The 14,192-nt window shown below is 40.0% G+C and overlaps 1 protein-coding gene across 1 annotated transcript in view; it reads left to right on the plus strand.

The window, feature by feature from the left end:
* DYNC1I1 (dynein cytoplasmic 1 intermediate chain 1) overlaps positions 1-14,192 on the plus strand; it is a 213,298-nt gene that overhangs the window by 49,870 nt on the left and 149,236 nt on the right. Inside the window, exon 4 of the mRNA XM_050970813.1 lies at positions 1,042-1,132. Coding sequence (XP_050826770.1) covers positions 1,042-1,132 — 91 coding nt within the window. The remainder of the gene's footprint in view (positions 1-1,041; positions 1,133-14,192) is intronic.

Below are 14,192 nucleotides of genomic sequence, written 5' to 3' on the forward strand. Positions count from 1 at the left end.
TTTTACTCTCTTAAATCTATAAAAGGAAATGCTCATGATTTGAACCAAATCGAAGCATTGCTTTTACATTAAACCCTCTTTTTGTGTTTTATTCAATGTGGCTGCTTTGAAAAGTACTTGCTTTAAATCTTGACTGGAGCCATCTCTTAATTTTTAATATTTTTGAGAAACCATTTTAAAAGAAATCAGGATATTTTTACTCTTTTATTTATTATTTCTTTGCTGAAGAGCTTTAACTCGGGCTGACCTTGAGCTATGAATTTCCTTTCCTGTTTCAGGAAACAAAACTGCCTTTGCATGAAATATGCTTCAAAAGCCCTGGCAAGGCAAAGAGAAAATCATTTCAAGAGCTTGGGCAAATAGTGTCTAAACCAAGGGAAACTTTTCCTTGAGTGTTGAAATCATGTCCCACCCAAAATGGAAATTTTGTATGACCTACATTACTCAAGAAAACGATCGCCAAGTAAACTGTGTATTCTCAGCATCTTTGGGAAATGATTTTAACTTAGCTGATTTCCTTATTTAGCTTTTATTTTTGATGTCATTTCCACACTGCAGCCTTAGAGCATATCTAATGGACACTGGCATTTGATTTAAATCCAGAATTTGAGAAGTATGCTTGTTTTGTTGCCTACGTGACTTTACCAGAAGAGTTCACTTAGATTTTAACAAGACAAGCCCCTGATACTTCTTCATATCTTTAAAATATTTTGCAAGTCAACTTCAAACCAGACTCAAGCAAACAAGTACTATTTTATTTCCACAGGTATCTTCTCCATTGATTAGCTGTAGATTCTCATTGGGCTTTCAGTCCTGTCTAGATACATGTCAGTTTTAACACTTCCAGAAGACTTAAAATTCACTTGACTCTCTTCCTTTTCTTTTTCTTTCCTTCCTTATTTGCTTTCACCATTTCAAACTCTCCTACTCATTCATCCACTATCATTTTGGTCCATTGGTTTTGATTTGTCTGACACTGCTCTTCATCAGTGCAGTCGCTGCATGTGTTAACATGGGATACCTGTTATTTTCATTATTTAGTCCCAACCCCTATGTCTCCCTCTTCGAAATCAGTGAGCACACCCAGTGACGCAGGCAGCCAGGACTCAGGGGATCTGGGACCCATAGGAAGGTAAGACACAGAGTTAACAGAATAAATATGAGGGGTTTTTTGACTTTGCTCTTACTTCCCCATTTTTTCTTTTTCTGCTGTAAATAATAACATGCTGTATTGAATGTGTACTTTTGTTTCTGCATTGTCCACTGGGTGCTACCATCCAGTAAGAGTGGTCTTAGATGTGAGGCAAATAAATGCATGCAACAAATGGATCTTAAACTCAGAGCCCCAAACCTTATAGTGGAAGCAAGAGCTGAATTTACACTTCTGAAATGGCCTACAGAAAGCTCTCATGCTGTTTGGAAGTACACTAAAGAAAAGGGAGATGTGCCCAGGGGTAGAACCTGTTATTCCTGCTGAGTTCTCTCTGTTCACCTTGGCATTCCTCCTCATGTAACACCAGGTTGCCTCAGGTTGCTGTGGCTGCTCATTGCAGTGTGTGCCACTTACAGTGGCAGAGAGGAGCTTGGACAGGAACAGGCTGAAACACTCCAGGACTCACAGACAATTCTGCCTTGGAAATTCTGGATATTGGAGAGTTTCCATTCCCTTCAGAATGGAAGGGAAGCAGCTCCTCTGTTCTTGTTGGAAACTGGAATTTGTGTGAGGGATGGAAAAAAGAGTAATCTTATTTTTGTTTCCATGGGAGAAATAAAAAATGAAGTGGCAATCCCAAAATAATTCCTTCTCTGGAATAGAAAAGAAAAGAGAATCTGAGGATGCTGCTGGTAAAGAAGGGTATGTTCAAGTAAGAAGAGGTGCAAGCTCTACTCTATACTGTATGTTTTGAGAAATGTAAAAGACAGATTCTAATAGCTCTTTTTGTATCACACTAATTCAGCATAGGGCTGAGCTGCCAGCTCATCCAAGTCTGTGAGCCAAGACTCTGCTGATGGCTTGAAAGCACAGTGATTGCTTTCTGTAGTTAACAGTGCTCAGTAGACATTGTAGAATGCCTCTCCAGACATAGACTATAATGTGACAGAGCTTCAGGTCCCCAAATTTCATGCCAAACCAGCCTGCTGCTTAGTAAAATCACACTTCAATAGCAGAGACTATGTTATGTCCCCTTCAGCCAGATGCAGACACTTTCCCTTGTGATTTGGATGCTGCACAGCTGCTATTAAATCAGCTCCCAGGTCTACCCTCTAGAAGAAGTGGAGGTTGCTAAGTGAAAAGCCCTAGCCTGTGAGATGTAGCAGTTTAAAACACAGAAAATAGTGTCATTCTGCCTTCATAAGTAAATGCAGTAGATTTCAGCAAGTCAAAGTGCTTTGAGTAGAACAAAAATCCTTTTTAAGCAGGGTACAGCCTGCTGTTCAGGATGAAGCTATTTACCACAGTCCTCCTGTGTGAAGCTCTGACAAAACTGGGTGGAGACTTCTGAATTCCTTTTCCGCTTTTCCTCTGAATCTTAATGCTGTAACTTTTTTACCATTAAGGTAAAAAAAAGGCTTTTGGAAGAATTTATTTGGCTGTTACCCACGCTAGAACTTTGGCTCTCTGTCAACAAGGGGCAATGAAAGCACATGACCACGTGTCCTTTCAGAGGAGAATGGAGTTTGTCCCCTTCTTCTGAGCTCATGACGTTCTGCATTGTGGGCTTCCACTTTGGATCCATTTTCTGGCTTCTTGTGGCTGTACTAGGAATTCAGTGGGAATCCTGAGACCTTGCTTGTAGTCTCCCAGTTTGCTTGGCATATTCTCAGGTATTGAAAGGGCTCTGCTGTGTGCCAGGAAGGCTGCTTGCAGGTCTTTGCCTGGAGCGATTGGTTTGTGGTAATGGAAATAATGTCTGGTCTGGGCCCTGGGGAATGTCTGTAACCAGTGGATAGTACTGAGTGGCAATTAGTGGAATTAGTGTCACTGGCTGCAGGTAGATGTGCTCAGTGTTTGTGTGAACGGGCACACTCGGGCCTGCATGTGTTGATAGTGTCAGACTTGGAGAGGAAGATGTTGTAGAACTGATGCCAGTAACTGATTTAGCCACTGTGTTGTCATCAGAGTGGGTAAATAAGATGAAACCACCCCAGCTGTTTTCTCTGGTAGGTGCCCAGACCATGCATCTAACTGACTACTGCATATATTATTGCCTGTGTATCTGTATAAACAAGGTTATCCTGCTTCATTTTAATTTATTTTTCCACTTCACTTTCTGTGATAGAGGGGGCACTTCTGCTGGATCCCCTGCAATGCCATCATGCTTATTAGATCTTTCCCTTTTCTATACTAGGCTGAGCTCAGGCTTTAGAGGAGAGCAGATTAGTTTCAAAGCTGCTAATGCCCCAGTCTCAGCGATCACAGCTTGTCCATTGTTGCTGCTGCTAACTGCTGCAGGAATGACAGGCTCACACAGCCTGGCAGAAATCCTGCGGGCAGTCTGGTTACTCATTGCTGAAGTGTTCCCTGGAGGAAGATGATGGATATTAAATAAAAAAATTGAAGGTGTGAAGTCACACATTTAAGCTTGTTACAGGAGAGAGGCTCTGTTGAAAGCTTTGAGGAATGCAGGAGTTTGTCAAATGTTCCCATGAGAGGGACCAGATTCTGGTACAGAACTAGGTTGTGTTCATACTTCTTTGAGTTGTTGGTACTTCTGGTAGTTTTCAGACTTAATCTGTTGGTCCCATTATCACCAAGTATATTTGAGATATGCTTTGATCAGCAAGCATATGTGATTTCTTATATAAAAGTGAATGTAGTTCAGCAGAAACATGTTTATGACATATGCTTTTCAGGAAAGAAAATTTATAAACTGGAGAGTTTGAACACTGTTAAGTAGTTGTAGTCCTAGAACCACAGATCTCAGTCTTACTTTGCAAGATGAAAACTGACTGGACACTTGCTCAACAAGTGTCATAGCTACCTAGGAGCAAACAAGCTCCTCCAGCTGAAAAGGTAAAAGCAGCAAAGTGTTTGGTATTGAAGCTGGAGAAATATAAAACCGAAAAAAGTCAATAGTGAGACAAATTCATTGCTAAAACAATTTACCTAAAGACACTGTGGGATCTTCTGTCACTGGTTGTTGCTTGTCCAGGATAATGTGTGTGGCAAACAGGCAGATAATAGGTCAAACAATAACTCATTCATAAGCTTGTACAGCCCTTTTGTTGCACAGGAAGAAAAGCTGCATGGTCCCAGTAGTCACTTCTGCCATGCGACCTGCAGACTAGTAGTGCTGCTATCCTTCAGGACCATTGTCCATTATCTCCAGCACAACAGCCAGAGCACTGTTGTCTTTTCTCTGATGCCATTCCCTGTATTAGGAGAAGAGATGGGGTGGATTTTTTAATGGCACTGAATTGTGGAACCATTTCTGTCTTCCTCATCCCAGGTTTCTATGGGGTTTTTTTTTGCTGCTTAATCTTTAGTACCATTTTGTGATTTGTCATTTGGGAAAACATTATGTTTAAGGAGCATTCCAGCTTCCCTCTGAGCCATGACAGCAACTGTAAGAATAAGCAGATGTTAGATGGATAACTGTTCTAGAAACTGCTGACTGAATGCTTTCAGTTGGACAGGAGAGCCACATTTTATATCTATTTTTGTAGTCTTGGGGATCATTTCTGGGTAGGCAGAGGTGTGGTACACTTTGATTCTGGTGCTGCTCTTAGTTACCAGGCTACAATGAACAATTCACTGGAGCCTAGCTGTTGCTCAGAGAGCAACTCACCTGTTTTCACATTGCTTTACACATCCCACTTTGCTTTTTGATGCCTGTCTTGCCTGTGCTACGCAGATAGGATGGAAAAATTACATAGCCTGAGCAGATACCCGTCTCTGAATAGATGGGTCGTTGGTTCATGGAGTTTTCTTATATGAGGTATTCAGACATGACTCATTTTTCATAAGACAGTATTGCAGGATTGAATGGAGATTCTCCTTGGAATAGAATATACATGTGTCTTTCAGGATATGTTTTGGCTTGTTTTGTAAGCATTTTGATGATTCCCTGTGTCCTCTTGCTTATGGTCATCTTCTGTATGCATGGACATGCATAACTTCAGGGAGATTTGAATTCATGTGAAGAAAAGGGCTGAGGTAAAGGCATTTGCTGAGAGGTCCTATGCTGTAGCATAATGTGAAACACAAATTTGCCTCTCTTAATATAAAACTCCTTTATAATAACTGTATGCATCTCCCTGGTGGATACTCTGAGCTTTTGCTACCCTAGTGTGCTAGAGAGGGTGCTAACTAATATAACTGAGGCACCAAGAAACATGCCCATGGGGAGGTGTGTTCTGCTACTCAGCATACCTTAGGCATTTGTAAATCTCGTCTTTGCAGCACTCTCAGCCATGAATTTTGGGTTTGAGTTGTCTGAGTGAGTAAACAAGGACAATCTTTGCACTGTGCCTCAGAGGCAGGCAGTGCAGTGTAAGGTGTTGTGGGCTGAGCAGCTCCCTGGAAAGACCTCGTGTCCTGGCTCAGGTAGGTCCTTCTGCACTTTGCATGTCAGCCCAACATAAGATAGCAGAAACACCTCTGTGCTGGGAGGAGGTGCTGCTGGGGCTGGGTAGTTTTCAGGGCTCACACCAGCCTGCATTGGTATGCCCGTGTTACCTACAGGAGGTCCTGTGTTCACCTGGCATGTGGCATGCTGGGAGGAGCTCCTTTTGGGGACCAAGCTGTGATTTATCTCTGTGGCCCATTTTGCCCTGGATCCTTCACTGCTCCTCTGTGTTCCTGGGAACATGTGGGATGTTCCCAGCTAGTTTCACTATCCTACAGTAGTAGGCTTGCACAGTAGCATCTCATTTATTGTGAATTGTGTGTGTGTGTGTCCAGTGGAGTCCCATGTACCCAGCACTTCCTGCTGTGCCTTGGGGAACCTGAGAATCCCATCAGACTGGGTGTAAGGTTTCCTGCCTTCCATCTGCTCAGTGAACTGCACCAGGCTCAGCTGTCTTGGATGTGTAAAGGTTAATGGTTGCCCTTCTTTCTGCAAGAATTTTATCTGTGCTCTTTTGCTTTCTAGCTTGTGTATTTTGCTGTGCATAAGTTTTAGTACCTGATTGTTTTGTGGGCTCACATAAAGACAAAGATATTAATCTTCTGGCTTCTTTCAGAGGATGGTTATTTCAAAATGGGGCTTTATCTGCTAAAATAATGTAAGCCGGATTATTTTGTGCTATTTCTCTCATAGCCCATTAGACTGTGCTGTGGCTTTGTTTGGCTACAGCTACTCATTCTGTAATTATTGTTCTTATTTGGATTAGGGTACAATGTAATACTTGGTTTAAATGGCTCCTAACTGATTTATGTTGTAGCTCCTTTGGTATCAAAGGTTTTGAGATGAGTTTTATGCACTGAAATCTATTAACTTCCTTTAGTGTATGAAGCGTACTTGCAGTAAAGCAGAGTTAGACCTTCTTTGGATGAAGCTCTAAATATTTAATGAAAGTTCCTGTTCTGTGAGAATGAGCTTGAGCATTGCATTAGGTAGCAAAGAAAACAAAAAAATAAAGGGAAACTGGATTTCTCAAAGAGATTTTTTAGCAGTAAAATGCTGGAGAAGTTAGATCACTCTGGAATCCTGATTGTCTCATCATCACTAGTTTTTTAATTCTACATAAAATATGTCAAATGAGCAATCCTAGAAATAGAGCAGCTGTCTTCAATGATAGAGCACTTTTCTCTGAGGAGCAGTATCACCTTTGGCTTTGGCTCATGGCACGATTTTTTTGTCCGCTACATCAGTTCATCTTGCAGTCACTGTGACCTCTGAATGTTCCCAGTTGTATTCCAGAGAATATTGTAGCAGCTGTCACATTAGGTTGGATGTCCTTACTGATAGAGAGTTGAGAGCGTGTCTTCTTCTCCCTCTTTCTGTTTTGAAGTTTGCTGACAGTATTAGTCTGCATTTGTGTGTGTTTTCATCAGATGTGATCCTCTGTTCCTTCCATCTACCATGGCTACTTTGAGCCATTTTTTAATGAAAAAGAAATACACTAGGATGTATTTTCTTTCTATGTGTTGATGTTCACTCCCAGGTTGTATTGGCCTGGTGCAAGAAGAAACAGGTATGACTCCAATCTTTTTTCTCTGCAGCATATTGTTTACTCATTTTTGTATAAATAATAGGTATTCTGATTTATTTTGCAATATCTAAACACACACACATTACTCTCACGTCTGACTGTCTCATGTTAATCTTACATTACTTCATGTCTGGCTGTCAAACACAAACATTTCATGCTTTTCAGATACACAGTCAAAAGGAAAGAGATAGCTCTGGAGCATCTGGGCACCATATGAGTCAAAGCATGTCATAATTTTACAGTTTTGTATTTAATCTTGCTCTCTGAAAGTAAAAAAAAAAAAAGGTATTGGTACTCCAGTGTGTTCTTACTACATAATATTTAAAATCAGAAAGATACTTTTTTGTTCTGTGATCTCTCATGAATACAGCTATATGTCATCAAAGTGTTTGAGCTCTGTCCTTTTTTCCTGAAAAATCATACTTGGCAACTCAGCTTTAATTTTCAAATAGCTTCTTAGTTAGAACACTAATTAACACATTAAAAAGCTGAACAAAGGGTATCAGAATGCCATTCTCCCTTTTAAGTGTCTACTTTGCTGTTTAATTAGATAGGTAAAGAAGGCAAAAGAAGGTAGTTTCTGGTCTCTATTTAATTTCTACAGGAATGTAGGATTATTGTAGTAGATGACCTTTAATAGTCCATACAGCATATTTCCTATCTTCTCTTTAGCTGCAGAAAATATCTCTCACAGACATTAGCAAAACCATGTTTCTAAAAGATCTGCTAAAACCACTGCCAGCAGAACCATAATGCCTGGGGCTTAGCTACTTTATCATTGAGTAAATGCACTTGACAGGTTCTGTGCAATGATGCTGTTTCATCACTGCCACTCAGCTTTGCATTACCAGCATTTCATTGTGTTCCCACATTCAGAAATGACAGGGATCCTTCTTCACTTGTTCCAGGACAAGTGGGCCTGTGATGTATTGCCTCAGGAGCAGCAGCTGAAACAGTTATTTGTAGGGGATTATTTCCTTTATGGTGCTTTTCTGCAAGATCAATTTATATGTACAAAATGCTTTCTAAATGGCTGCTTTAGTGGCATACTTATTTCATAAATGGGCTGAGCCAAAGGGAAGTCCAGAACAATGCAAAGATTCTAAGGGAGCTTCAGGAAAGACTGAGGGAAAATAACTGCTTCATGGCAAACTTTGCTTGCATGGTGTTTTATTCAGACAAAGAAGGATTGTAACCCTAGGGACTCTTGTGCAGTTTTTCACAGTGTAGAGTCAAGAGAAGTTTTCTGCTTGGTGGCTGGAGATTAATGGGATGCCCTCTGGGACACTGTGTTGCCACTCTGTTTTGGTGGCTTTTGGGCTTGGTATGGGGTGTGCACCATTACATGGTAGGACAGAAATTAATAGCACACAGCTGTTACTTTTTTTTTCCCATTTAATTTACCACAACTCCATTGTCAGGATTGCTTGGCACACATTTCATTTTACAGTTTCCAGCAGACTTAGAGGCCAAATCCTGCCTTAAGCCTTCCTGAGCTGAATGGTGATGACTTCTGTGAAGCAGTGACAGTGTTAGCCTCCTCCCCTTGCCTGGGGGAACCCTGGCTGTCTCTGCTGTCTTTGGCCTGGCATCTCTGCTGCTTTTTAGAGCGATGCTGCAACCTCTCACACTTCCCCACATCAGCCTGTTTACAGGATAGCAGTGGGTGGCTGTTGGGCTGTTTGCACATCACAGCTTGCCCTGCACAGGTTAGGATGCAAGGCTGAAGGATGGCAGATTTCTTACATTGTTTTCCCTTCTTTTCTCCCTGCAAAAGAAGAACCACAGTCCTTCTCCTTTACATTCAATGAATATTTAGCCCTAGATATCTGAAGCCTTTCCCTGCCAGTTTGGTTATTTTTTTGTTGGGTTTTTTTTTTAGCTCATAAACAGCAGCAGACGCCTTAGGGACTGATATTTGGCAGTTGCTTTCAAGTGTCTGTATATCTGACCTAGAAAGTAGGGAGTGTTTTTTGGTGTGTGCCAGTTACAAAGTCTGAATGGTCCATATTAATTAGAATCATCTGCAATCCTTTTAGCGTCTCAGCCTCTGGCATCATTAAGGTTTTTCATGCTTTCCTTCCTAAAGGATTGATAGAGTTCAGTCCTCTAGATCTTTGATTATTTTTCTCATTAGCAAGCATCTCCATGCTATAAATCAAAGGAGAAGGAAAGATTGCCATTCCCAGGGTGCTTCGTAAAATGCCTTGGAAACCTGAGCCCCAGCTGCATCCAGAAGAAAATAACATTAATGTATAAAGCCCCACTTAACCATTTAGGTTATCAGCCCAGCTGTAGTTAGTTCTCTTTAGTTATTTACAGGCATATCTTCATATATTTAGTCAGACAATCAGATGATTTTAGGGACTAAAACCCTAATCCTCTTAACACAAAACAACTTACTTGCTAAGGCCAGCTCAGCTTAAACAGTTCTCTTGCACTGAATTTCATCTTAATTTAATTAAATTGTGTAAGATCACCTCCCATTTTAAACTGTTTAACATAGTTAAACTGGTACAGTTTGTGCATATTAATGTTTTCTCCTTCTCTAGCCTATTAAAAAGAACTTAGGAAATTTCCATTCACAATTTCATGTTTTATCTGATAAAATAAAAAGATTAAATGAGTAACTATTTCATTAATGCAATTTTTAGGATTTTCCTTCAAACATTTAAAAAGGGAATTGCTGGCACTGGTGAGATATTGCTATTTTATTTTTTTCCCCACAGAGTTTTGAAACAGTCTAAGTATGCCATATAAAATTTTCCATGAGCATAACTAATAAAAATAAATGGTTTTCCTTTTAAAATTGATTTTGATTCATAAATTTTAGATGTATTTATTTACTTTAATAGTTCAAACTCAGAAAATAATTTCTGAGCTGGTCTGTTAAAAGCCAGATCATTGGGTCATGAGAACTTTTGACTGTTTATGTAAAAATTTTTGATAACTCTCATACAGTGAGTTCTTGTTTCAACCCTAATTGTAGCAAAAATCTCATCTCTTTTGTAACGCATAAAGGAAGGGAAGCACTAGTTCTTCTTCCAGCTAGTAGTTACTGGATTTTAGTACCAAAACAAAATGGAAATTTTGCTGAAATCTTTCACCTTCTTCTTTGGCTGAATAATACCAGACTAAAACTTGTAGGTTCCAACCTTCCTGTTAGCTCTTTGAGTCCTCTGAAAGGTTTTGGATTGCCTTTCCTAGATTTGGCTGTTTAATATGATTTCATTTTTTGTGCAATTGTACTCAAAGTCCCTAGAAGTTTACTAGAAAGCTTTCCTTATATGCATATCCATGGAGTCTGGATCAAAGACTCCTAATGTGAGTGCTGAAGTTCCTTTCAAGCATTTGCATGAGCTGATAGCTCATAAAACTTCTCCTGCCAAATTCTTTCTTTATATTTGTGATCATTTGAGTTCTGTTTTGCTACAAAGACTTGCTCTTGGTATAAAAACCAAGACAAAAATAGTGTTTGAAAAAAGAATTTTCAAGGTTTGCTAAGGGAATAAAACAACTTGTGCCTTGTCCCTGAACCTGTTTTTTATTACTGCACTTTCAAAATGACCATTTTGGTATCTGGCACTCAGAGTAAATCTGTGTCAGTTCTAACTATTTGACCTTCTGTCCTCACAGATCCAGCCTGCTGCCCACAGTGACCCTCCTGGTAAACCAGCATAAATTTGCAGATTAAGATTTCTTTAGCTGTAGAATATAAATTGTGAGTATGATATTGCCAGGAGATGTGTAATGCAGACCTGAACCAAGGGACAGACTTCAAACACAGTGGATAAATTCAGCAGACTGGATGAATTAAATTTCTGATTTAATTAGCTGAATTCTGTGAAATGGGAATCAGTTTGTCCTGTGATATGTCCTTATCATTGCAGGCTTGCCAGAATTGTTCATCCTAATTTAAAAGTCAAATGGTTTTTCAAAACTATTAAGTCCATTCTGCAGCATAGTCTTGATTCAAGAAGAATTTTGAAATACACACGTGTTTTAAATATTATTTGTCTGTGATTTTTTCATAAATATACCTTAAAAAAAATGTTTTAAACTCATGCCATTCTGAAAAGAGCTCTAATGGTTGCCTGGCAGCTAAAAGATAGTGCTGTGCTCTCAGGGAGGTCAGAGTTGCTCTTTTGATTGGTGAAGACTGGAAGTCAGAGGTGTCAGCCTGCTTGGAAGTGTAAATGCAAAGCCAAGCAAAACCTTCTGGCTGTGCTCCAGCAGTGGTGCCAAGCTCCTTGTTCTCTGAATGCATTAAGGCATTTTATTTTATGATTAGCAGTCTCAGCCCAGCTCTGAACACAGGAGTGCACAGTGAAGTCAGAGCAGACTTCTGCTCCACGAGCTCAAGTGAGCGTCGCGTTGGGAGGCACAAATCCTCCCCAACTGCTGATAGCCATCTTGCTTATAGTGTGCTTCAGAAAACAAGCAGCACAAGGAAGGTATTTTCTTTTTGCCAAAGTGGAACAGATCTGCAAAACAGAGCACAGATGGTGGCAGAATAGTGGCTTCGATGCAAACCATCCATTGAGGCAAGTGGTACTTTTCCATCTCTGACTAGTAGCTTTGAATCTCCTGGTTTTTCATACAGTTTGCTTTGGAGACACACTTCAAATGTACAAAAATATCAGAAAGTGAAAATCACAGTGGAGAGAATTAAAATTATAAAAATGTAGAGTGAAATTAATAAAACCAAATAGCTTATCTGTACACACATATATTTAAACATCTGCAATAATTTTTCATCAACAGTTTCTTAGTTTAGATTTTCTATTTAATCAGCAGCAAGTTAGTACCTTTGGAGAAAGTGACACAAGAAACTAGGTAGAACTCTTTAAAGTAGCTAAATAATTATGCTGCCTTAAATTCATTCTAGTAATTCAGACATTGAAAAAAAAAAGTGGTCTAAATACAAGATAAGTTACACATTGAAACTACAAATACTACTGGATTGCAATTTGCTGACAATATTTGGTATCATATTGAAGAAATGCATTCATACACATTTTAGCATTTTATTCTGTTGGTGATTTTAAAAGAGGTCTCTTACCTCACAGATGTTGTGACCAGTATTTTTTAAGGTTGTATGACTTGGGTGTAACGTGTTTTCCAGTGTGCCATCAATACAAAGGTGCAGAGTTCCTAATGTAAGCAATTCTGAATCTTTTGGAAATTGTAATCCAGGGTTAAAATTGCTATTTTAAACATAAGGCACCTCCTTACATCAAAGTCAGAAGCCAGTATTGTGTTCTCTGCAGTTTCGGGCTTGTTGTTTAGCTCATTTTTCCTAATTCACTTCTTTTGCTAGCTGCATTTGAAGTTAGAAGAAAAGAAAGCATGAAGCAGACTGAAGCCTGCAGGCTGTCAAGGAGCAGCTGATTGCTTCCTTATCTATTTCTCAGCAGATCAAAGTGAGAGTGACAGTAAAGATACAAACCAGCTCTAATACCTATTCACACTTGGAATCTAAGCTGGGTGTTTGGAACTGCTGCACGGAGCAATCTCCTGCCTTTCTGTTTGTATGGAAAGAGTCCATGGTAATGTCTCACTGGTGGAACCCTTCATTTAGGTGCCTGAAGATGGTATAAACACCCCCTGCAGCATCAAGACCCCCTCCTACCACAGGCAGGGAGAATGAGGCTAGTCACATTCACATCCTTTTAGAAATATTACTCTGGAAAGCAAAGGTGCCTTGAGACTTCCTACAGGATAGGTGAGTCCATATGCTCTGGGGGAGTCCCACCTTCATTTCTGGTCTCTTTGCTTCAGTTTAATAACAGTCTGTGCTCTGCTTAGTGGATTTGATTGCTGAAAAACTGTGGCACAGCCTAATCTGTGGAGTCATGGCACAGTCTGCCACTGAATTTTAGGGTTAGGAGGGCATTGCTCTTTCCCATATGAAGGGTCATTCTAGGACAATGTTGCTGCAAGGGGAGATGCTGGGTTTGGGGCCTGTCAGATCTAATGGTGTTTCATTAGGGACACATATGGGTATCTCAGCTCAGGAGATACCTCAGGTCTCAGTACACTGTCAGTGCAGTTTTCTCCTGGTCTGGAGAGCACAACAGCTCTTGGTGACAGGAGATGCCAGAATATGGTGTTTGCTTTCCTCCATTCCACCATTGAAGGTGTGATTTGCAATGCTGCAAAGAGGATTCTGCCCTGCAAGAAGCCCCTGGGAAAGCAGACTTTGCTGGTTTTCCTGTGAGGAGCCTTTTTTTCAAAAGCATTGATTTTCAGGCCTGGCTGCTCTTGACCTGGGAAAGGGGAGTTGGGGGAGGAAGGAAATCATGCAGAACACATGTTCTGCAGCATCAGCAACAGATGAGGCAGGATTTGATTTTGGCTGCAGGGAAGCAGAGTCACAACTAAGCTGTCAGCATGTTGCACATGAAAAGTGTTGGATTGGGGCAGGTATCCAGAGCCAAGTTCTGTTGCGATATGATGGTGATTACAGATACTAAATATCATTTTTTGATGGCAGATTACTAAGGATATGTATTGGAACTGATGATGTACGTGTTTCATACACTGCTGCTAAGGCCAGACACAAAGCTGCTTAAATCAGCTGAAGAGTTCTCATGGATTCCAGACAGTTTTGGATGTCAGAATCTATGCTTCACTATTGTGTTCTGATGTTGGGAATTTTCCAAAAGGTTTCAAGTGTTTTGTTTTATTTTATTTGTAGTTTATTTTAGTCTTTTCCACATTTTTAATCTACATAATTGACATTATGCAATCAGAATAAAATCTTCTGGAGGTAAGGTTGCACAGAGCATTGTAACATATGGCAGTGCCTGTTTTTCCATGGTAATAATAATAATGCTACAGAAAAGGGAATGCTTCTGTTCAAATTCCTCCCACATTAAATTTTGTAACACTTCTCTGTCCTTTTAGAATTGTGCTCTGAATATCTTCCTAATGCTTTGGACTTGAATTCAGAAGAAATAAGAGTTGTTTTACCATCCGATCCTTTAGTTAATATATGACATCTGGGCTTCTTCCTCTTGTTGGTTTCTTTC

The sequence above is a fragment of the Serinus canaria genome, chromosome 2, assembly GCF_022539315.1.
Source record: "Serinus canaria isolate serCan28SL12 chromosome 2, serCan2020, whole genome shotgun sequence".
Classification (NCBI taxonomy): Eukaryota; Metazoa; Chordata; class Aves; order Passeriformes; family Fringillidae; genus Serinus; species Serinus canaria.